The sequence below is a fragment of the Dreissena polymorpha genome, chromosome 1 (genome assembly GCF_020536995.1).
Source record: "Dreissena polymorpha isolate Duluth1 chromosome 1, UMN_Dpol_1.0, whole genome shotgun sequence".
Taxonomy (NCBI): domain Eukaryota; kingdom Metazoa; phylum Mollusca; class Bivalvia; order Myida; family Dreissenidae; genus Dreissena; species Dreissena polymorpha.
This window is the reverse complement of record NC_068355.1, coordinates 52,855,595-52,882,438: the sequence shown is the minus strand read 5'-3', so window position 1 is coordinate 52,882,438 and position 26,844 is coordinate 52,855,595. Positions and strand designations below refer to the sequence as shown.

At 33.0% G+C, this 26,844-nt stretch overlaps 1 protein-coding gene across 1 annotated transcript in view; it reads left to right on the top strand.

The window, feature by feature from the left end:
- LOC127880977 (von Willebrand factor D and EGF domain-containing protein-like) overlaps positions 1 to 24,285 on the top strand; it is a 36,054-nt gene extending 11,769 nt beyond the window's left edge. Inside the window, exons 19-25 of the mRNA XM_052428530.1 lie at positions 19,881 to 20,042; positions 20,320 to 20,494; positions 20,765 to 20,952; positions 21,564 to 21,827; positions 22,042 to 22,150; positions 22,413 to 22,551; positions 22,839 to 24,285. Of these exons, the coding sequence (XP_052284490.1) occupies positions 19,881 to 20,042; positions 20,320 to 20,494; positions 20,765 to 20,952; positions 21,564 to 21,827; positions 22,042 to 22,150; positions 22,413 to 22,551; positions 22,839 to 22,884 (1,083 nt within the window). The 3' untranslated portion in view covers positions 22,885 to 24,285. The remainder of the gene's footprint in view (positions 1 to 19,880; positions 20,043 to 20,319; positions 20,495 to 20,764; positions 20,953 to 21,563; positions 21,828 to 22,041; positions 22,151 to 22,412; positions 22,552 to 22,838) is intronic.
- The last annotated feature ends 2,559 nt before the right edge of the window (positions 24,286 to 26,844 follow it).

Below are 26,844 nucleotides of genomic sequence, written 5' to 3'. Positions count from 1 at the left end.
AAACTTTCCATACTACTAGAGGCACCTGGCCGCTGCTTCCGGTGCATTATCGCCTGTATGTTGACGTCAGAGACGTCGAAAAGACGACAACGATGTACGAAATATTGGCATTCGGTACGAATACAGAGCGCAACTGTGACGCTAAGATCTGCGAGGGACTGTTTACCATCGAGGCCATCGCCGTTTTGTAGATCCCACGGCCGTTTTGTCGATCCCACGGCCATTAATCGTGTGACGAGGTTTAAAGTCGCCGGATGTATCGTTGGTCTGCATGAGCGAGAAAACGCGTATTCGCACTAAAACAAATCTACGAAGAAAACACTAGTACAGCTAGTATTCGCGCAGGTGTTTAAATATTAAATAAAAATCTTACATTAAACATAGCCAATAATAACGAATATAAAGGATGCGGTATGCGAGAATGATCCGAATGTAAGTATCCGAAAGTATAGCCTCCGAATAAGGAATTGAGTAATAAGTTAGTTTCTTATTCGGAAGCCTGTATTTCAGACGATCACTTTCGGATTTTTTATTTTTTAGATGTTGTGTGTGTTATTTAAGCTTGATTATGTTATATGGATGGATTCTGTCACATTTCTATTGTATATTATATTTGACGATACACGCTGAAAACAATTATTATGAAGACTGTAATAAAGAAATGGAATTGTCTTACTAAAACATAAATTGAAATTAACCAAAGAATACTAAATGTGATACAATAAACATGGTATATGTAGGTTCGAAAATAAAAATATTTATTGCAATATATTGCCACTGAGTTTTATTTAATAAAAACCCAGTTCCTTATTCGGTTTGAATAAGGAATAAGGAACTGGTTCCTTGTTCCTTATTCAAATCGAATAAGGAACTGGCATTTTCTTATTAAACAACTTAATTCAAATGACCCAAAGAAACTAATAAATCAATGAAAAGTATTTAAATGTAGGTTGGGTATCAAACACTGTAATTGCAGTACATCTGTTCTTCGTTTTTTATAATGATATCCCAGTTCCTTATTCGGTTTGAATAGGGAATAAGAAACTGGTCCCTTATTCCTTATTCAAATCGAATAAGGAACTAGCATTTCCTTGCTTATTGAATCAATTAAAACGAACCAAAGAGACCAATTTATCAATGAAAATCATTGTTTATATAGGTTGGGTATCAAAATATGTAAGGCATTACATTTCTTCTTCGGTTTTTGTTAAATGATAACCCAGATCTTTTTTTGCTACCGAATAAGGAAAAAGTAACCAGTTGGACTTACATCGCAAAAATAGGACTGGTTATCAAAAAGACCAGCGCCATTCTTTTGGTTCTCGCGACCTTTAATCGTGCGCTAATGTTTAATGTCACCGGATATACCGCTGGCATCCAAGATTGAGATAACGCGTTTTCAGTGATAGTTAGTCTATTTAAAAAGAAACACTCAATAACAGCTTGAGTACGCTTTTTTTTTAAATTGAAAAACAAAATACAGAGGCATCTCGACGAAACTAAACAGACATCTAGAGTCACCTGGGCCGCTGCTTCCGGTGCAGTCCCGCTTTTATGGTGACGTCAGTGACGTCGCACTGACGACAACGCTGTACAACCTATTGGCATTCGGTTCAAATACAGAGCGCAATTATGACGCTTAAAACGGCGAAGGACTATTAACCATCGAGACCATCGCCGTTTTTTTAGGAACCCTGGTCAATAATCGTGTGCCGAGTTTGAAGGTCCTGGTATGTACCGTTGGTCTGCATGAGCGAGAAAACGTGTATTCGCACTCAAACAAATCTCTGAAGAAAAACACTTGTACAGCTAGTTTGCGCGCAGGTTATTGAATAATAAATAAAATGTTGAGGCATCTCGATGGAACTTTCCAGTCTACAAGAGACCGATGCTTCTGGTGCAGTCTTGATTTTATGGTGACGTGTTGAAATCTCTTAACATCCTTAATCATATCCCTTCGTAACCTTTTACGTATGAGAACGGAATGAGATATCTAAAACATGCTTAGAAAAGAGATTTCGTGTAGTCTTGGCCAAAGGTAAGGGTCAGACAAAACTTAAAGAACTGTATCAGAGATATAAATAAAAATCTTACATTAAACATAGCCAATAATAACGAAAATAAAGCTGCACTATGCGAGAATGATCCGAATGTAAGTATCCGAAAGTATAGCGTCTGAATAAGGAATTGAGTAATAAGTTAGTTCCTTATTCGGAAGAGCGATTTCGGATAATCACTTTCGGGTATTTTATTTTATAGATGCTGTGTGTGTTATTTAAACTTGATTATGTTATATGGATGTAATCTGTCACATTTCTATTGTTTATTCTTTTTGGCGATACACGCTGAAAACATGTCTTATGAACACGATAATTAGGAAATAGAATTGTCTTACTCAAAGATAAATTAAAATTAACCAAAGAATACTAAATGTCAATGAAAATCATGGTATATGTAGGTTCGAAATTAAACATATTTATTGCAATACATCGTTACTGAGTTTTATTTAATGAAAACCCAGTTCCTTATTCGGTTTGAATAAGGAATAAGGAACTGGTTCCTTGTTTCTTTTTCAAATCGAATAAGGAACTGGCATTTTCTTATTAAACAACTTAATTTAAATGAACCAAAGAAACCAATAAATCAATGAAAAGCATTTAACATTTAGGTTGGGTATCAAAAACTTGAATTGCAGAACATCTGTACTTAGTTTTATATAATGATATCCCAGTTCCTTATTCGGTTTGAATAGGGAATAAGGAACTGGTTCCTTATTCCTTATTCAAATCGAATAAGGAACTGACATTTCCTTGCTAAACAAACCAATTAAAATGAACCAAAGAGACCAATTAATCAATGAAAATCATTGTAAATATAGGTCGCGTATCAAAATATGTATTGCAGAACATTTCTTCTTCGGTTTTTGTTAAATGATAAGCCAGTTCCTTTTTTTGCTTCCGAGTAAGGAAAAGTAACCAGTTGGACTAACATCGGAAAAATAGGACTGGTTATCAAATAGACGAGCGCCATTTTTTTTTTTGGTTCTCGCAACCTTTATTTTCCGCGCCAATGTTTAAGGTAACCGGATATACCGTTGGCTTCAAGATCGAGATAACGCGTTTTCAGTGATAGGAAATCTATTTAATTAGAAAAACACTCAATAAGAGCTTGAGAACGCATTTGTCTTTAAATTGAATAAAAAACGGAGGCATTCCTACGAAACTTTCCAGACTACAAGAGGCATCTGGGCCGCTCCTTCCGGTGCAGACATTTTTTATGGTGACGTCAGTGATGTCGCACTGACGACAACGCTGTTCGCAACTTTGGCATTCTGTTCGAATACAGAGCGCAACTGTTAAGCTAAAAACGGCGAAGGACTCTCAACCATTGAGACTATCGCCGTTCTTTAGATACCACGGTAAATAATCGTGTGCCGAGGTTGAAGATCGCCGTATTTACCGTTGGTTTGCACGAGCGAAAAAACGCGTATTCGCATTTAAACAAATCTATGAAGAAAAAACACTATAACAGCAAGTTTGCGCGCAGGTGTTTGAATGTTAAATAAAATAAAATGTTGAGGCATCTCGATTGAACTTTCCAGTCTACTAGAGACACCTGGACCGCTGCTTCCGGTGCAGTCTTGCTTGTATGGTGACGTGTTGAAATCTCTTTGCATCCTTAATAATATCCCTTCGTATTCGTTTACGTATGAGAACGGAATGGGATGTCTTAAACATGCTTTGTAATGAGATACCGTATAGTCTTGGCAAAAGGAAGGGGTCACATAAAACTTCAAGAACTGTATCAGAGATAGAATAAAAAATCTTACAATAAACATAGCCAATAATAACGAACATAAAGCTGCGCTCTGCAAGAATGATCCGAATAGAATTATCCGAAGTTAAAGCATCTGAATAAGGAATTGAGTAATAAGTTAGTTCCTTATTCGGAAGCCTATATTCCGAACGGTCACTTTCGGATATTTATTTTTTTAGATGCTGTGTGTGTAATTTAAGCTTGCTTATGTAATATGGATGTATTCTGTCACATTTCTATTTTATATTCTAGTTGACGATACTGAAAACAAGTATTATGAAGACGATAATAAGGAAATGGCATCGTCTTACTCAAACATAAATTAAAATAAACCAAAGAATACTAAATGTCAAAGAAAATCAAGGTATAAAGATGAAGGTTGGAAATAAAAAAATATATATTTATTGCAATTCATTGCTACTGAGTTTTATTTAATGATAGCCTAGTTCATTATTCAGTTTGAATAATGAATAAGGAAATGGCTCCTTTTTCCTTATTCAAATCGAATAATAAAGGAAGTGGCATTTTTTAAATAAAAAATACAAATAAAATGAACCAAAGAAGCCAATAAATCAATGAAAAGCATTTAAAATGTAGGTTAGGTATCAAAATCATTAATTGCAGTACATTTCTACTAAGTTTAATTTAATGATAACCCATTTGCTTACTCGGTTCGAATACAGAGTGCAACTGTTACGCTAAGAACGGCGAAAAACTGTTCACCATCGAGGCCATTTCCGTTTTGTAGATCCGAATAATCGTGTGCCTAGGTTCGTACAAACTTAATTAAACACTTGATCTGGGGAATATTTAGTACGTAATAAAATGCGACACAATTTTGATTAGTTAAAGAAAAAAAAATCATTATTTTGCTATCCACACTTCATCCGAAACAATTAAACATTTTTGTTTGTGACCAATCATTTTCCTTTATATTTTACTGTTGTTTATTGGAAAATATAATTGATTTAAAATGGGTACGTCACAGTGTCAATCACACAGTACATCGTTGTGAAAGTAAATTGACATTTTGTTAGTTGGTTATATAAGCAAATCAATAGACGTTATTAAAATATGTTTCGTTTTCTATTCTAACTGTAATTGGCAGATACTAGATAATAACTTATTAACCACCTCGTACAACCTAGAATTTGGCTCGTCTCTGCTTTGCTTTTACACCTGAGAACTAAACTTCATTTACTACTTGCGTATTTGATACCACTTCTGTATTCCAGAAACACACATTCGGATGGTCGATACCTAAGCCAGCTATAAATAAAGAGTCGAAATGGTTACGGCCATTGACATGGACTTTGTCCCTTATTCATGTTAAGAAATAACTGATTAAGAGTTGTTTATTTAATCTCTGAAGTTGACGGAAGAACTAACGTGAAAAAAAGAGAATCATACTAAAAAGGTGAAAGCAAATAAAATGATTCCAAAACAGATTTGGTATATGTTTACTGTTAAAGTAAGCATACCCCGATCGGTTTGAATATGCATGTGATTAATTATTATAATGCCGCGAAAAAGTAAACTAAACAATACTGAATATTACTAGGTAGAAATATATAAGAAATATTTTCTATGCACATGTCTACATGTTTGTCATATTTATAATTCACAGTTGGAAGGCGAACAACCCCGTTGTAAGTTTGAAATTGTCGTTCCTTTTTCCATAGACTTATTTCACAACGGATGAAGAACACGCAATATTTAAGACTTAAATAATACACATGTACGTTAGAATAAATAATTTTGAAACAAATAACTTTAAACATTTTTTTTTCTTTAATGGTTCATCTTATTTCATTTCATATCATAAGATGAAACATGTGTCTATAGAGAATTTCCGCGCCTCTCGGTTGTTTGGCCACAGGTTGCAGTAAATATTTCGGATTATGCAGCCATGATCTTTTTGTTAAGCACTACACATATAAAATCCGGGACTGATAAAAAAGTAAGCATTTATTGACTGGTCAAAACAGACCTATCACAGATTGAGCTGTGCTTCGTAAAAAAAAAACAACAACAACACTAAGAACGCTAGCCCATTTTATTCACCAATGGACTTAGTTTTTTCACATAATAAAGGTCGATATGGTATGTAATTTTGAAAGAATTATAAATCAGCCAGCTTTTGTTCCAGTAGATTTGTGTGTTTTTGTTCCGCAAAAGCTAGCTTATTTCAGGATACGTAAATTGACAGGTGCAAGAAATAATAACAAAGCAGACATATAGAAAATAAGTGTAATGTTGTTATATATATGCAACGCTAATAATATATATAAATATATTTATATATATACATGAGGCATACCTTCAAACATACCCGTATGTGTTTTTCAAAATTAAATATTACACCCGACAGTGCTGTAAGGTTTGAAAATTTGATAAATACTATTACCTTACGCAGTTCAGCAATAACTTTAACCAAAAGCATACATTGTTAAGAAATTAAGCAACATCGGTAAAATGTCGAATCATACAGCTTTATAAAGATTGAACACTTAAATATGGTTTGGAGATTTATACACTTCAAAGAAAAAAACACTATTCGGCAATCATATAAACCATATCTGATAATTACTATAGTGTAACCAATAACACACAACAGAATTTGTCAAAATCTAAAGCGAAAATTACAGCAACAAGAGCTCCATGATCGGAGACTTTTGCCCCCAACAGGGTCTTGACACAGGGTTTTCTGCAACAAAACTGACCATAAATGTTAATCTTATCATATTAGTTTGACTAAGCCACTTTAATAAAACCTTATGTCACAGTGACCTTGACCTTTAAACTAGTGACCCAATTTCAATCGAGGCCATCTACTGTCCAACGCCAATGCACAAGGGAAGTATCACGACAATCGGTCAATTCGTTGACGAGATATTGATCGGAAACAATTTTCAAACTTAGAATGACTGAACTTAACCTTAAACCTTATAACCCCAATATCAATCAGGGCCATCTACTGTCCAACGCCAATGCACAACGGAAGTATCAAGACAATCGGTCAATTTGTTGACGAGTTTTTGATCGGAAACAATTTTCAAACTTAGTGTGACTGACCTTGACCTTTGACCTTGTAACCTAATTATCAATATGGGTCATCTTCTGTCCAAGACTAAAGTACATGTGAAGTATCAAGCCAATGGGTCAAACCGTACACAAGTTATTGATCGCAAACAAACTGGTCTACCGACTGACATTTAGCAAAACAATATAACCCCTCTTCTTCAAAGGGGGGCATAATAAAACTAAACAAGAAATGTCGCAGTTGCCCTCGAAGTTTCCTTTTCTCGTTAGAGTAACTTGAATTTTTCTACAACACATTCATTACAATATATATATATTTCTGTAAAATATACAGTTACATAAACTGGCAAGTGCTTTCATTTATAGAAAATAAAGGGTTGCTGTGTTTAATGTTAGATAGAAAACCACAAAGCCATTTTTGGCCATCATTCGTTAGTTTGTTTAAAGATGGGCAAGTATAAAATGCAACTAATTGGCAGTACACACATTCAAACTCTTTGTTGTTTCTTTATGTACCACAAATATGGGGAATAAATGGTTAAATTTTGACTGAAATACCAAACATTTCTGAGTAGTTCCAAACTTGAAAGACTGAAAACTGTGCAGCCAAAGTGAACATCTGGCGAGAGTAGTGTAAATTATATTGAGAGGTTTGTGCTAGATAAGTACATTGTAATGACAGTTTAGACAGAAATTTGTCATAACAGTTTAAACAGAAATTATGCATCATACATACTCAAAAAATCAAAACATTACCATATTATACAACATTATAATTAAAGGCATTCAAACCATGACAACAATTTACAAACAAACAAATATACTTTATAAAGTATTTGTAAGTAATTACAAATAGGAAGATCATTACCAACATGGTGTAAGTTATCATATAAAATGGTAGTAAAGTTTTCGAAACATTTAATCACAAAAAGGCTAAAAGGCTCTTATCTGTGAACCAAATAAATAAAACATTGCTTAGCTGGAAATCTACAGAAGCTTTCACTATAGCCTTATAAACATAACTGAACTGCCCCTGGCTGCCATGTTTTTCATATTATCCAAACTGTTTTGGAACTCGACCAAGATATCATTAGAACAAATATTCCTAATTTAATGATGATCCGGCTAGATTGTGATTTCTATAGTTTTCACATGGTTTAACTATAGTCATATAAGCTAATTTTCCCCGCCTCCTGAATGCTATTTTTATTAACAAACCGGCACCATTTGTTAAATTAGTCAAGATATTGCTAAAACAAAACAATTGTATAACATGAAGACACTTTAATTAGTAAAACAATAACAATCCTGTTAAGGTACGGGGAATACCTTTATAACTTGATATATGATGATATTATTTTAACAATTCACATCATTTTAAGTCATTTTATTGTGAAATTCACCTGTGACAAATGATAACATGAAGTTAAATATGATTACAGTATAAGAAAGTCAAAGTCGTGTTGACAACTCTTCACAATTTAACATCATGGCAATATGTGCTTGTTCCTTGAATCAAGCATTGAGTCCTACTTTGGCTTTTACTTTCGCAGACAATATGCAATTAATAAGAATATACTTAACACAGAAATATCGAGTCTGTATACAAAAAGGAGCATCTACAAGCAATCATGTCTTTTAATAACAAAACATGTGTACACAGTACAAACATTAAGTGTTACAGATCTGAAGCTGGAATGACTTATCATGATTATTTAAGCTCAAATGTACATGTTTAAATGTAGTATTAACAAGAGATGTGTTTGTCAGAAACACAATGCCCCCTATTTGAACTTTGACCTTGAAGGATGACCTTGACCTCGACCTTTCACCACTCAAAATGTGCAGCGCCATGAGATACACATGCATGCCAAATATCAAGTTGCTATGATCAATATTGCAAAAGTTGGTAGATATCGACTAAGGCTACATGAATATACCAGATATCCTGAACTAGACATCAGTAATATTGTCATGTATATTGTATTAGGGTAGAAAAATGGACACTTTGACCCCCCTTAGCCCACCCCCACACCAATATGTAGGTTAAAGTATTTTTTTCGCTTCGGAATACAAATAAAAATAATTTTGCTAAGTTTGAAGCAGCCATGACCGAGTTTGGTAACTTTAAAAATTAAAAAGAACATACCTGCCTAAAAAAATCTCATTTTTGACGAGGGTTCCCTACTTTGACACACCCTATTTCGACCCCAGGGCACAACTAAACCCCAATGCGCACATCAATGTGTTCGTGGTACTTTGAACTAACGGAAAAGAAAGACATGCGACACCTATGGCTAGGGTGTTATAATATTTCAATACCAAACAGGCCAGCAAACAGTATAATGTTAGTGCAAATTCGGTATTTCGGACCCCTATCAAACATCTTTCAACTTTTCCTGATTATGTTTTCGATTTTACTTTTAATTCACCAACGTTTACTCAAATAATACTAAATAAAAATATATTTCGATAAAAAAAATCACACAATTTTATCAAAATGTCCTATTAAGGTCCAAAAACCACCTTAAGAACGCACGTGGCGCGCTTAATTTCCCACCCTTTCCCCCGGGCCGACCCGTGAGCTTACTCCCGGGCCGACCCCTTCCAAAATATACCAAATATTCTGGCTATAGACATCAGAAATATAGTACAGTATATTGTATAATGGTAGAACAAATGGTAGAGTAAGACAATTCCATTGCCTTATTATCGTCTTCATAAAACTTGTTACAGCGTGTATCGTGAAAAAGAATATACAATAGAAATGTGACTGAATACATCCACATAACATAATCAAGCTTAAATAATACACGTAACATCGAAAAAAATAAAATATCCGAAAGTGATCGTCTGAAATACAGGCTTCTGAATCAAGAACTAACTTATTACTCAATTCCTTATTCAGAGGCTATCACTTCGGATATTTAAATTCGGATCATTCTCGCATTGCGCAGCTTTATATTCGTTATTATTAGCTATGTCTAATGTAAGTTTTTTATTTATATTTCTGATACAGTTTTTGAAGTTTTATCTGACCCTTACACTTGGCCAAGACTAAACGATACCTCATAACTAAGCATGGTTTAGATATCTCACTCCGTTCTCATACGTGAACAGTTACGAAGGGATATGATTTAGGATGTAAAGAGATTTCAACATGTCAGCATAAACGCAAGACTGCATCGGACGCAGCGGTGCAAGTGCCTCTAGTCGACTTGAAACTTTCATAGAGATGCCTCAACATTTTATTTTATTTAACATTCAAACACCTGCGCGAATACCAGCTGCAATAGTGTTTTTTCCGTAGATTTGTTTAAGTACGAATACGCGTTTTCCCGCTCATGCAGACCAACGGTACATACGGCGACCTTCTACCTCGGCACACGATCATTGACCGTGGTACCTAAAAAACGGCGATGGTCTCAATAGTTAACAGTCCTTCGCCGTTTTAAGCGTAACGTAGCGTATTCGAACAGAATGCCAATATTTTGAACAGCGTTCTCGTCAGTGCGACGTCACTGCCTTCAACATAAAAGCGAGACTGCACCGGAAGCAGCGACCCAGGTGCCTCTAGTAGTCTGGAAAGTTTCGATGAGATGCCTCCGTATTTTGTTTTTTCAATTTAAACACAAATGCGTACTCAAACTGTAATTGAGTGTTTCCATTTAAATAGATTTTCTATCACCGAAAACGCGATTTCTGATCTTGGGTGCCAACGGTATATCCGGCGACCTTAAACATTGGCGCACGATAAAAGGTCGAGGGCACCAAAGAAATGGCGCTGGTCTATTTGATAACCAGTTTTATTTTTCCGAAGTTAGTGCAACTGGCTACTTTTTCCTTATTCAGAAAAAAAGGAACTGGGTTATCATTTTACAAAAACATAAGTAGGAATATACTGCAATACATATTTTGATACGCGACCTATATTTACAATGATTTTCATTGAATAATTGGTCACTTTGGTTATTTTTCAATTATTTTTTTAGCAAGACAATGCCAGTTCCTTATTCGATTTGAATAAGGAATAAGGAACCAGTTCCTTATTCCCTATTCAAACCGAATAAGGAACGGAATATCATTATATAAAACTTAGAACAGGTGTACTGCAATTAAAGTTTTTGATATACAACCTACGTTTAAAATGCTTTTCATTGATTTATTGGCTTCTTTGTTTCATTTTGATTAAGGTTTTTAATCAGAAAATACCAGTTCCTTATTCGTTTTGTATACGGAACAAGGAACCAGTTTCTTATTCCTTATTCAAACCGAATAAGGAACTAGATTCTCATTAAATAAAATTTAGCAGCAATGTATTGCAATATTATTTTTTTTACATCTACCATCATTTCATTGATATTTAGTATTATTTGGTTAATTTTAATTTATGTTTGAGTAAGACAATTTCATTTCCTAATTATCTTCTTCATAATACTTGTTTTCAGCGTGTATCGTCAAATAGAATATACAATAGAAATGTGACAGAATACATTCATACAACATAATCAAGCTGAAGTAACACACACAACATCTGAAAAATAAAATATCCGAAAGTGATCGTCCGAAATACAGGCTTCTGAATAAGGAACTTACTTATTACCCAATTCCTTATTCAGAGACTATAACTTCGGATACTTAAATTCGGATCATTCTCGCAAAGCGCAACTTTATGTTCGTTACTATTGGCTCTGTTTAATGTAAGATTTTTTATTTATATCTCTGATACAGTTCTTTAAGTTTTATCTGACCCTTACCTTGGACCAAGACTGTACGATATCTCATTACTAAGCATGTTTTAGATATCTCATTCCGTTCTTAACGTAAACAGTTACGAAGAGATATGATTAAGATGCAACGAGATTTTAATACGTCACAAAACAGCAAGACTGCACCGGAAGCAGCGGTCCAAGTGCCTCAAGAAGACTGGACAGTTTCCATGAGATGCCTCAATATTTAATTTTATTTAAAATTCAAACACCTGCTCGCATACTAGCTGTAATAGTGTTTTTTTCTTCATAGATTTGTTTAAATGCGAATACGCGTTTTCTCGCTCATGCAGACCAACGGTAAATACGGCGACCTTCAACCTCGGCACACGATTATTTACCGTGGTATCTAAAGAACGGCGATAGTCTCAATGGTTGAGAGTCCTTCGCCGTTTTTAGCTTAACAGTTGAGCTCTGTATTCGAACAGAATGCCAAAATTGCGAACAGCGTTGTCGTCAGTGCGACGTCACTGACGTCACCATAAAAAATGTCTGCACCGGAAGGAGCGGCCTAGATGCCTCTAGTAGTCTGGAAAGTTTCGTAGAGATGCCCCCGTTTTTTGTGTTTTTTTTTCAATTTAAAGACAAATGCGTTCTCAAGCTCTTATTGAGTGTTTCTAATTAAATAGGTTTTCTTTCACTGAAAACGCGTTTTTTCGATCTTGGATGCCAACGGTATATCCGGCGACCGTAAAGATTGGCGCACGATAAAAGGTCGCGGGAACTAAAGAAATGGCGCTGGTCTTTTTGATTACCAGTCCTATTTTTCCGAAGTAAGTGCAACTGGCTGCTAATTTTTCCTTATTCAGAAGAAAAAAGGAACTGGGTTATCATTTAACAAAAACCTAAGTAGGAATGTTCTGCAGTACATATTTTGATACGCGACCTATATTTACAATGATTTTCATTGATTAATTGGTCTCTTTGGTCCATTTTAATTTATTTGTTTAGCATGGAAATGCCAGTTCCTTATTCGATTTGAATAAGGAATAAGGAACCAGCTTCTTATTCCCGATTCAAACCGAATAAGGAACTGGACTATCGTTATATAAAACTAAGTACAGGTGTACTGCAATTAAAGTTTTTAATACCCAACCTACGTTTAAAATGCTTTCAATTTATTATTTGGTTTCTTTGGTTCATTTTAATTCAGTTTTTTAATAAGAAAATACCAGTTCCTTATTCGATTTGAATAAGGAATAAGGAACCAGTTCCTTATTCCTTTTTCAAACCGAATAAGGGACTGGGTTATCATTACATACAACTCAGCAGCAATGTATTGCAATATATTTTTGTTACATGTACCATTATTTCATTGACATTTAGTATTCTTTGGTTAATTTTTTATTTATATCTCTAATACAGTTCTTTGAGTTTTATCTGACCCTTACCTTTGGCCAATAATAAACGATATCTCATTACTAAGCATGTTTTAGATATATCACTCCGTTTTCATACGTAAGCGGTTACGAAGGGATATGATTAAGGATGTAAAGAGATTTCAACACGTCACCATAAAATCAAGACTGCACCGGAAGCAGCGTTGAAGGTGCCTCTAGTCGACTGGAAACTTTCATCGAGATGCATCAACATTTAATTTTATTTAACATTCAAACACCTGCGCGAATACTAGCTGAAATAGTGTTTTTTTTTCGTAGATTTGTTTTAGTGCGAATACACGTTTTGTCTTCATGCAGACCAACGGTACATCCGGCGACCTTCAACCTCGTCACACGATTATTGGCTGTGGGATCTACAAAACGGCGATGGCCTCGATGGTAAACAGTCCCTCGCTGATCTTAGCGTAACAGTTGCGCTCTGTTTTCTTACCGAATGCCAATATTTCGGACAGCGTTGTCGTCAGTTCGACGTCACAGACGTCAATATAAAGGCGATAATGCACCGGAAGCAGCGGCCAGGTGCCTTTATTAGTCTGGAAAGTTTCATCGAGATGCCTACGTATTTTGTTTTTCCATTAAAAAACAAATGCGTATACAAGCTCTTATTGAGTGTTTATATATTAAAATTCATTTTCTATCTCCGAAAACGCGTCTTCCCGATCTTGGATGCCAGCGGTACATCCGGCGACCTTCAATAATGGCACACAATAAAAGATCGTGGGACGCGACAAAATGGCGCTGGTATCGGTGGTTACCAGTCCTATTTTTCCGAGTCAGTGCAGCTGGTTACTTTGTCATTGTTCACCCGCGAAAAAAGAACTGGTCATCATTACACATAAAAACTAGGTAGAAATGTTGTACAATACATATGTGCGATACCCAACCTATATGTACAATGATTTTAATTGATTTATTTGTCTCTTTTTTTCCCTTTTTATTCAGAAAATGGCAGTTCCTTATTCAATTTGAATAAGGAATAAGGAACAAGATCCTTATTCCTTATTGAAATCGAATAAGGAACTGGGTTATAATTAAATAAAACTAAGAAGAAATGTACAGCAGTTAAAGTTTTGGATACACAACGTGAAAAACAATGATTGCCATTGATATATTGGTCTCTTTGGTTCATTTTCATTTATTTTTTTTAGTAAGAAATCGCCAGTTCATTATTCGATTTAAATAAGGAATAAGGAGCCAGTTCCTTATTCATTATTCAAACCGAATAAGGAACTGGATTCTCATTAAATAAAACTTAGCAGCAATGTATTGCAATATTTTTTGTTTTACGTGTACCATCATTTCATTGACATGTAGTATTGTTTGGTTAATTTTAATTTATGTTTGAGTAAGACAATGCCATTTCCTTATTATCGTCTTAATAATATTTGTTGTCAGCGTATTTCGTAAAATAAAATAAACAAAGAAATGTGACAGAATATATCTATATAACATAATCAAGCTTAAATAACACACACATCTAAAAAATAAAATATCCGAAAGTGATTGTCCGAAATACAGGCTCCGGAATAAGGAACTAACTTATTTCTAATTCCTTATTCAGAGGCCATAATTTCGGATACTTTAATCGCATCATTCTAGCATCTGGACCTTACCTTTGGCCAAGACTATCCGATAGATGAGTATGAGACATGTTTTCATCATGTTGAAATCGAATAAGGAACTGGGTAATAATTAAATAAAACTTATTAGAAATGTATTTCAATAACTATTTTGTTATACCCAACCTACATTAACAGTGGTTTTCATGATTCATTGATCTCAGTGATTCATTTTCACTTATTTTTTATTAAGAAATCGCCAGTTCCTTATTCGATTTGAATACGGAATAAGGAATCAGTTCCTTATTCCTTATTCAAATCGAATAAGGAACAAGGATAAAATTAAATAAAAATAGTAGACATGTACTACAATACATATTTTTGATGCCCAATCTACATTTATAATGATTTTCATTGATGTACTGGTCTCTTTGGTTCACTTTAATTTATCTTTTTGGCAAGAAAATGGCAGTTCCTTATTTGATTTGAATAAGGAATAAGGAACCAGTTCCTTTTTCCTTATTGAAATCGAATAAGGGACTGGGTTATAATTATAAAAAACTAAATAGAAATGTACCTCAATAAATATTTGTTATACCCAACCTATATTTACAGTGACTTATTGATCTCTTTAATTCCTATTTATGTTTTTGTTAGTAAGAAAATGCCGTTCCTTATTCGATTTTGATTTGTTATTTATAGTAAGTACATTCCAGTTCCTTATTCGATTTCAATAAGGAATAAGAAACCAGTTCCTTATTCCTTATTCAAACTAAATAAGGAACTGGTTTATCATTACTTAAAACTTAGTAGAAATGTATTGCAATGCGTATTTTAAATATCCAACCTATGTATACACATGTATATAATGATATTCATTTTTATGTTGAACAATTTTGATCATTTTCATAGATGTTTAAGTAAGAAAATGCCGTTCCTTATTCGATTTTGATTTATTATTTATAGTAAGTACATTCCAGTTCCTTATTCGATTTCAATAAGGAATAAGGAACCAGTTCCTTATTCCTTTTTCAAACTGAATTAGGAACTGGTTTATCATTACTTAAAACTTAGTAGAAATGTATTGCAATGCGTATTTTAAATATCCAACCTATGTATACACATGTATATAATGATATTCATTTTTATGTTGAACAATTTTGATCATTTTCATAGATGTTTAAGTAAGAAAATGCCGTTCCTTATTCGATTTTGAATTATTATTTATAGTAAGTACATTCCATTTCCTTATTCGATTTCAATAAGGAATAAGGAACCAGTTCCTTATTCCTTATTCAAACTGAATAAGGAACTGGTTTATCATTACTTAAAACTTAGTAGAAATGTATTGCAATGCGTATTTTAAATATCCAACCTATGTATACACATGTATATAATGATATTCATTTATATGTTGAACAATTTTGATCATTTTCATTGATGTTTAAGTAAGAAAATGCCGTTCCTTATTCGATTTTGATTTATTATTTATAGTAAGTACATTCCAGTTCCTTATTCGATTTCAATAAGGAATAAGGAACCAGTTCCTTATTCCTTATTCAAACTGAATAAGGAACTGGTTTATCATTACTTAAAACTTAGTAGAAATGTATTGCAATGCGTATTTTAAATATCCAACCTATGTATACACATGTATATAATGATATTCATTTTTATGTTGAACAATTTTGATCATTTTCATAGATGTTTAAGTAAGAAAATGCCGTTCCTTATTCGATTTTGAATTATTATTTATAGTAAGTACATTCCAGTTCCTTATTCGATTTCAATAAGGCATAAGGAACCAGTTCCTTATTCCTTATTCAAACTGAATAAGGAACTGGTTTATCATTACTTAAAACTTAGTAGAAATGTATTGCAATGCGTATTTTAAATATCCAACCTGTGTATACACATGTATATAATGATATTCATTTATATGTTGAACAATTTTGATCATTTTCATTGATGTTTAAGTAAGAAAATGCCGTTCCTTAATCGATTTTGATTTATTATTTATAGTAAGTACATTACAGTTCCTTATTCGATTTCAATAAGGAATAAGGAACCAGTTCCTTATTCCTTATTCAAACTGAATAAGGAACTGGTTTATCATTACTTAAAACTTAGTAGAAATGTATTGCAATGCGTATTTTAAATATCCAACCTATGTATACACATGTATATAATGATATTCATTTTTATGTTGAACAATTTTGATCATTTTCATTGATGTTTAAGTAAGAAAATGCCGTTCCTTATTCGATTTTGATTTATTATTTATAGTAAGTACATTCCAGTTCCTTATTCGATTTCAATAAGGAATAAGGAACCAGTTCCTTATTCCTTATTCAAACTGAATAAGGAACTGGTTTATCATTACTTAAAACTTAGTAGAAATGTATTGCAATGCGTATTTTAAATATCCAACCTGTGTATACACATGTATATAATGATATTCATTTATATGTTGAACAATTTTGATCATTTTCATTGATGTTTAAGTAAGAAAATGCCGTTCCTTATTCGATTTTGATTTATTATTTATAGTAAGTACATTCCAGTTCCTTATTCGATTTCAATAAGGAATAAGGAACCAGTTCCTTATTCCTTATTCAAACTGAATAAGGAACTGGTTTATCATTACTTAAAACTTAGTAGAAATGTATTGCAATGCGTATTTTAAATATCCAACCTATGTATACACATGTATTTAATGATATTCATTTTTATGCTGAACAATGTTGATCATTTTCATAGATGTTTAAGTAAGAAAATGCCGTTCCTTATTCGATTTTGATTTATTATTTATAGTAAGTACATTCCAGTTCCTTATTCGATTTCAATAAGGAATAAGGAACCAGTTCCTTATTCCTTATTCAAACTGAATAAGGAACTGGTTTATCATTACTTAAAACTTAGTAAAAATATATTGCAATGCGTATTTTAAATATCCAACCTATGTATACACATGTATATAATGATATTCATTTTTATGTTGAACAATTTTGATCATTTTCATAGATGTTTAAGTAAGAAAATGCCGTTCCTTATTCGATTTTGAATTATTATTTATAGTAAGTACATTCCATTTCCTTATTCGATTTCAATAAGGAATAAGGAACCAGTTCCTTATTCCTTATTCAAACTGAATAAGGAACTGGTTGATCATTACTTAAAACTTAGTAGAAATGTATTGCAATGCGTATTTTAAATATCCAACCTATGTATACACATGCATATAATGATATTCATTTATATGTTGAACAATTTTGATCATTTTCATTGATGTTTAAGTAAGAAAATGCCGTTCCTTATTCGATTTTGATTTATTATTTATAGTAAGTACATTCCAGTTCCTTATTCGATTCCAATAAGGAATAAGGAACCAGTTCCTTATTCCTTATTCAAACTGAATAAGGAACTGGTTTATCATTACTTAAAACTTAGTAGAAATGTATTGCAATGCGTATTTTAAATATCCAACCTATGTATACACATGTATATAATGATATTCATTTATATGTTGAACAATTTTGATCATTTTCATTGATGTTTAAGTAAGAAAATGCCGTTCCTTATTCGATTTTGATTTATTATTTATAGTAAGTACATTCCAGTTCCTTATTCGATTTCAATAAGGAATAAGGAACCAGTTCCTTATTCCTCATTCAAACTGAATAAGGAACTGGTTTATCATTACTTAAAACTTAGTAGAAATGTATTGCAATGCGTATTTTAAATATCCAACCTATGTATACACATGTATATAATGATATTCATTTTTATGCTGAACAATGTTGATCATTTTCATTGATGTTTAAGTAAGAAAATGCCGTTCCTTATTCGATTTTGATTTATTATTTATAGTAAGTACATTCCAGTTCCTTATTCGATTTCAATAAGGAATAAGGAACCAGTTCCTTATTCCTTATTCAAACTGAATAAGGAACTGGTGTATCATTACTTAAAACTTAGTAAAAATGTATTGCAATGCGTATTTTAAATATCCAACCTATGTATACACATGTATATAATGATGTTCATTTATATGTTGAACAATTTTGATCATTTTCATTGATGTTTAAGTAAAAAAATGCAGGTTCCTTATTCGGCTTGAATACGGAATAAGGAACTGGTTCCCGTTTCCTTATTCGGCCGCGAAAAAGGAAATTGAGTTTAAATGAAAACAAAAATTAGGAAATGTACTAGATTGCATTTTTATATCACATAAATGTTAAATAAGTATACAGGCTTAAGGTTTGGTTGATTTGAAGTTAGAATTCGAAGTAGATAATGCCGGCTCGGGTTATTCAAAAAATCCTATTAAAACGCTGAGAAGAAACATGAATATGTATCGTTATACACAAATTAAATGTATTCTTGTTATTTAGCTTTGATTTAATTGAGAATTGTTTGCATTATTTTTCTTTAAAAGCTTAGTCAAATATGTTAAGCGTAAATAAGGAATAAGGAACCGTTATTTATTCCTTATTCGAATAAGGAATCGTGAATAAGGAATAAGGAACTGTTCCTTATTCCTTATTCGAATAAGGAATAAGGAACTAGGAAAAAGGAACCAACTTACTCTCCATCTTCAACTCTTGACATTGTTGTGAATCGCTTTATAATTTTATTCCGTTTAACATTCTGTCGCATTAACGCAATTGAATGTACACGCCTACCAGTATATACAATATATATAGGATATGGCATGAGTTGTCATATCATATCATATTTTATTAAACGAGTTCAGGAATTTTCTTAGTAAGCGAGCCTTTGGCGAGCTTACTAACGATTTTCCTGGACGAGTTTAATAAAATATGGTATTATATGACAACGAGTGTCAGATCTTTTTATCACATGCTTTTAAATGAGCAAATTAAATAGTTATTTACGCAAACATAATGATAAATCCCGAATGCTGTTTGCATTTCTTGACGTCATTTGACGTTGCAACGTCATTTCAGCAAAATAACAAAATGCGATTGGTCAATAAACGAAAACTAAGCCAATGAAAACGCTTAAAGGTATATTACACATGTGTAACATAAAAATATATGTAATGGTTATATTACATGGGAAACAGGGTATGACATGTGATAAATACACAATATAAAATACCCAAAATTTATTAAACAACTTGCACGAACTAGAACTATTTTCAACGCATCAATTGTTAGTTATATTGCTATTTGTATTTAATATGACCTCTGATCGCCAAAACAATGGTTGGGTTTAACATATGAAAATCAGTTTTAATCTTTTTGTTATGTTTGTCCTTTCTATTATAGAGAAGCGAGATGAGCGTTAATGGATCAAGTATAGATGTGGAGGTGGCGCGCAGGCATTGCACGGCTGCCATAAACGGTTCCGTCGCAGTGTCGAACAACGCAGAGTCTTTAGGTGGCGAAAGCCCCGATGAGGTCATCAACCAATGCATGTTTGATGTACAGGTGCGATTGTGTTGCGTTTAAGTTCATTCAAATATTACCGCAACTGTTAAAATTGTTGTTTCAAAGAAATTAAAGTTAAACATAGATACACATCAATGAAAGAATATTGATAGTTCAACCATTATTATGACTAAGAATATATTCAAATACTATTGTATGCGTTTTAAACTATCATGAATTAATTAAGCATGTGTCAATTGTAAACCAACATAGATATTGGTTTAAAAGTATTTCATGAGATATAAAAATGCTATTGTGACACTACAATGGATTGCAGGCTGGCGACGATCTTTCGCTGGCACAAGTTCACATAGATTCACTGAATGGACTTGTTGAGAAGGAACTCGCTAAGGATCCAGAATATGTTGCTAACAACGCTGATAAAGTCCAAACATTCATTAAAAACTCTTGTCCTTCAAATTGCAGCGGACAGGGGGTATGCTCGGATGAAGGTAACAGTCTTGTTTGACATTATAATTGTATTATTTTGTTTAATTGTAGGGCTTACAGACGTAACAATAACCGTATTTATTGATAGTTCTAGTAGCGAACTTATGAATAGTTATTTCAGAAAAAAAAACATATTTATAAAGTGTCATAAAATTAACGGAATATCGTTTTAAAATTAAGATAAAATTACAGAACCAATTAATAAATTGTGCATACGGTTACAAGTCTTTTATAAAAACTCATAACACATGAATTGATTTCTAAAATTTTAGGAACCTGCATTTGTAGCAAGTACACACATGGTTCAGACTGCAGTATCGATGAGAGGGTGGCATTGATAATTGACGACATAGAGGGTGGAGGTCTCTGCAACTTGACAGATGGAGACGGATGCACTTGCTTTTACGTCAGGACCATGAATTTACTACAGAACTTTTCATGTCAGATAAACACGAAAGTCGTAAGTCAAGTGTCGAAACACAATTGGCTTTGTTGAGGATTTTTCTGTGTTCAGGCTTTCAATTAAAAAAATGTATAGATCATCTAGCTATTATGTGTTCCTCAATATGTGAACGTGTGTTTTCAGTCATTCGATAAAAAAAGAAGATTGCATGCAATATATATTCATTTCCATCATTATGTAAAAGTGTGCATCGGTATACATTTTCTCAGCAATATTAATTATCAATATGCATATTAAATAAGTTGTTATCAATTTGTATTGATTTACTAAAATTAAGGTAATTGTTAAATTATGTATGCACCGCTGAAATGAATAATAATAATAATTAATTATAATAATCTTAATAATATTATTAATAATGTTTTAAGATTACTATGATTATTATTATTATGATAATAATAATTATTATTATTTTTACAATAATAATTATGATTATTTTCATTATTTTAATAACAATCATTTATTTATTATTATTGTTATTATCATCATTTATTATCTTAAATATTAATAATGTAATACCTCTATTAATATATAACATATAAAAATGTAAGCTATGAAAATATTACAGCAAGTGACAAATACACACTATATTTATTTTATTTTGTAAGGGATTGACAGATGGTACCATATTAGGTAAAACGCCAGTCCATTTATCGGGTGAATATGACGACATGTTTACCGGTGTGTGCTGCGTACAAGCATCTGAAGATCCATCAAGGGAAAGACGCTCTGTGGCGGAGAGTCTTTTGTTTTGGAAGAAGTATGATATCGCTATAAGCAACGATGGGACAAACTTTGGAAGCCCTGTGTCCATGATTGTATTTGATTCTGTTTGTCAGGAAGTTTTAGACCTAGGCGAAGTGACATTAAAGGTAGAGTAGACGAATTATATTAAACCATTTAGATAACAGTGGGACGTTTAAGACTCACGTATAAGAAACAGAAAAAAAACTAATTAGAAGTGATATTGTTTACACCACATATTTTACAGACTATATCCAGTATCACACAATGCTTTAGTTTCGCTATATCATGCAAGTAAATTATATGTAAACTGTTTTGAAAACATTTTTTTTTAACTTCCAGGACGACTTCTGTTTCATTGACGGGACCTGCGTAGCATCATACGGTTCACATATCAGTGATGAATGCTATCAATGTGAGCCGAGCACCAACAAATACGCCTGGACACAAGGTAAACAGTCATTAAACACGAATATTGTCTTCATTTTGATTCACAATATGTTTTAAGGACATCAAAGTATGTATATTTATTTAATAATGTTACTTGCGTGTGAGTGTTTGCAATGCATATGGTGTTCGTTTAAACAAGTCCACATTACTATGCTATTATTTCTATGTTATCTTTAGCGTATACCATGGAGCAGAAATCAGCATAGTGTAAGTTAACAACTACTTCTATATGCACTATATTCGTTATGTTGTGTTATTTTAAGTTTGTGAGCCCGAGAAACCGCAAAATCAGACGGCCGTGATAATTGGCGTCGTAGTTAGCTCCGTGTTGGCGGTTGCTTTGATAATTAGCGGAATTGTCATCTGGAAACTGAAGATTCAGCCACGGATGAAAAAAACGAGGTAAGCAATGTCAAACTGACAGGTCGATTAAAAAATAATGCTGTGCTTTAAGTCTATAGTATATATAGTAGTGTTTCTTTAACTTATTTTACTTAATAACCACAATAGTTAGTGCGTAAAAGTAAATACAGGGTCCACAAGGATAAAAGCTGATAATAATGCGTGTTCGTTGAACATTTCGAAGCATATCCATAATTATTATGATATTATCAGCGTTTATCCTTATCCAGCTAGATCTATATATATATAATTGTATACAAATCTCATGTTTCTGTTCACTTTTTCAGATCTGTCAATGTCAGTCAACAGTTTCATTCCGAAAACATGAACTGAAACAGGAAAACACTGTTCGTCGACGAAAAACATTTGTATAATCATTCCAAATATACCATTTTACTATTTATCTGAACCAATGTATTTCCACATAGAATCTACAACGTGGTATGGTCTGTTTTTCAGCATTCCAAGGCGATGACCCCAGTTTTACAAATTTAAGCGTTTGTACTTACCATGAACAACTTCGGTCAATGGTGCTGATGCAACTGGAATTTCATTTGGTTTATAAAAGCATGTTTAACCAGAACATTGTATTTACCATTAAAACGTGGTCTCGACGTTTCTCAAGACTCTTTACACATATAATTGTCAATACACGTTTGGGCAAATTATACACAACGTGATCATCTATTAGAGGCCAAAGATTAATGCCGTCAATACGAAATTGTGTCAAGATGTGTTTGAGTTACAATAAAATTTCTCTATACATTGCAGCATTACAGCATTTGTATTAATTATATTTTTTTTTTATTTAAAACAATCTGGCTGTTATTTCCTGGACATATTTTCTTTCTGCAAAACTGAAAACTAACTTACATGTATTGAAGCTGACTCATGATTTCATTTTCAGGTTGTACAAAATACCAAAATGTCAACAAACGTGTTTGTCTATTTTTGTGATATCTTATTTTATCTTTTGATTGTGTGTTGACTACCTTTTTGTAGTCTATTCAATTTTCTTTGGCGTATCTAACTGTCGAAAAAATATTCTTTGAAGAGTAAAAGTTTTATTTTATATTAGGACAATAAATATAACACGAACATACCCAACGAAAATAGTATTTCTTATCGCTCTTGACATAATTTTATGTATGGAAGCATCGGTCCATTTCACATTTAATACACTGTTCAAAAAATAACAGAGCAAACGCATGGTACGGAAACTAGTCAACGGTTTCCAAAATATTCCTTCTCTCATACAACGTCCTTATATGTACACGTATCTAAAATGTATATTACAAATTAAATTGTATAAACAAATGGACCTCAGGTGTTCAAAGCAATCTTCCAACGAGGTTTCACTCGATGAATGTCGAACAAAACATATTTTCGTTTATTAACAACAGGCTTACGACTTAATGTAAAAATGGTTTAAAATAACACGCAATTTTCAAATAATCCAAAAACCAGCATTTCTTGTATTCTGACCTACGTATAAAACACCTTTATAATTTCGCATTTAAAAAAATGACTGATGTAAAGTTTTATTCTTATTAATTAAATACAAGTGAAATAAAACTAACACACATTCAGGATAAAAATAGGTGAACTGCTTTTAAATAAATGTTTATAATAATATAATTTATGAAAAAAACATGTTATTTACCATCATATATTTTTGAAACTAATGTCTGCAACTGCCATGTCATTTTTCCACAATAAAGCATCTACCAATCACGGATTCGTCCATGTTAATATTTTGAACGACCCGAGTGAAAAGTTTGTTATCTTCTGTCAATATGAAAACTGTTTCGATAAGTGTCTTTTTTAAGGTAAAATCAGTATGTGATACACGTATAGATACTGCGATATAAACAGTTGTGTAAACATTATTCATATTTACCACGCGATAAGTGTAAATTTTTCGCAAAAATATGTGTCATTATTATGTCAATCATCATAATAGGATATAATTGTCTAATTAGTGAACATAATTTACAATAATAACAATAATTATTACCACGAGGAGTGTGTACGCTTAAGAAAAGGCGAGTCTAACTGCAACCCGAATAGCAAGACAAATTAAGGTAACAAATGTGCGTCATCGGAGGACAAGTGGATAGGATAGGCCCAAAAATACCCGTTTGTTAAATGAACCTTACCGTGATTTCATTTCGACGTCAATATGCAATGTCAATGTCCTTAAACTTCAACTGTTATCATAAATTGCACAACTCGTGCGACTTACTAGACAAAGAAAGGTGTCGTCTATTTTTTAATTACGAAATTTTGTAGAATTTAATGCATGCTGTAGATATTACTTAAGCATGCATGTCATTTTGGGTTATAATTTCTGCTTTATTATTGATAAGCTCATGTGAAATTGTTTACTATTTCTCTAGACTTAACCAATGTCTCACTCGTCAAAAAAATCATTAGAACAAATGTTCAGAGCAAATTTAATGACAATTGCGATAACCAATATTACCTTAAGAGTGTTCGAAAGCTTTTTATTGGCCCAGTTTTGATCCCACATGACCCAAATGAGACCTCATCCGAGCTACGATTGGGACAAATGTTATTAATGATGATTAGACAAAACATTGTTTACGCTAATTTTGAACTAAATCGAGTCATTGAGCTAATGTTCTGACCAAAGATTTTTCCCATTGCACATACATTTAAAGAGGAGAAACCAATCGAACCATTTTCTAAAAATGATTGAGTGACAAATGGGGATCCTGACATCTTCCACATAACTTAATAAAACATGCCTTTGACTACTTAACTAGACAGGGCGCACGACGAAACAACTGATACAAAGCAATCATTACATCAGTCAATACAAATCTACAAAATGCCGCTCTTGGCCGTGTCTTATATACAGCAAAGATCAACAAAATTCAATAATTCATAGTTACTTTTAAGCTATGCTGAACGATTTTAAGTGTAAATGGGAAGACATCGTTAATAGAGAACATGGTCAAATACGCGCAAATGTGGGTATTTACACGAAACTAGAGGCATTTTAAGACAGAGGTCACTGTAGAGCCATACGTAAAGTGTACTACAATAGGTCGAACACTACGAAGTGCCTTGGCAAAATTCCGCGGTGGTGTTGCACCTGTTCGTATAGAAACAGGACGTTATGAAGGTGTACCGGAAAATGAACAATATTGTTTTATCTGATGCGTGTGTCGAAAGTGAACAGCGTGCCTTAATGATGTTTCCGCTATACCCAAATATAAAAGCCACTTTTACAAAAGGTGCTCTTTTGGTAAATCAACGCACTAAACCCAAGAAAGAAAATGAACTTCTTGCTGTGAGATGAATGCCTCATTAAACCCATTTCCAGAGCATGTCATGACATTTTAATGAAGCGACGCATAGATGTGTCAATTGCGTATCAAATAGTAATTACCTTGTAATTCATAACTAACTAATAGTTAATAATGTACACATTGCATTGATGTGTGTTAATATATTTTTATAAATTGTTTAAAAAGAAAATTCATCATTTTAATTTCCATAAGGATCTTCGTTTATATTTCTAACAAATGTGAAAGTTTTTACGATGCGTATAATCTTTGAACTCTTTTTAAATGTTTAACACGTCTTTCCTAAATCTTTTAGAGCGGTTTTGTACCCATATAAAGTTTGTTTACTGCTTTACTGTCGTGTTATGTACAAAAAATGAAACGTTAATAAACTAGTCGGTCTGTCTGTCTGCTTGTCCGTCTGTCCGCCCGATTGTCTTTCTGTCTGTCTGTCTGCCCAAAGAAAATGCAAATCTCATGGAATCAATTTTTATGCAAGATGATATTTGTGGTATACTATTGTATTGTCAGAAGTGTGAGGCAGATTATAAAAAACAGAAGTACAGTAATTGTATGAAAGAAGAGACGTGGCCAAATGGCCATCAATACTAAAAAAGAATTACACAGCTGTTAAAAGCAACAGATTAACAAAACAAGAGCATCGCATAACGGGTGTCACGCTCGGCTGTGAAAGCTTGTCAGAATTTTTTTTTTTTTTGAGGTCACAGTGACCTTGACCTTTGACCTAGTGACCCAAAATGGGTGTGGCGTGTAGAACTCAAGGTGCATCTACATATAAAGTTTCAAAGTTGTAGGTGGAAGCACTTTGATTTTAGAGGCAATGTAAAGGTTTTTGTTAAAGTTTTATATTAGAGGTCACAGTGACCTTGACCTTTGACCTAGTGACCCAAAAATGGTTGTGGCATGTAGAACTCATCAAGGTGCAACTACATGTGAAGTTTCAAAGTTGTAGGTGGAA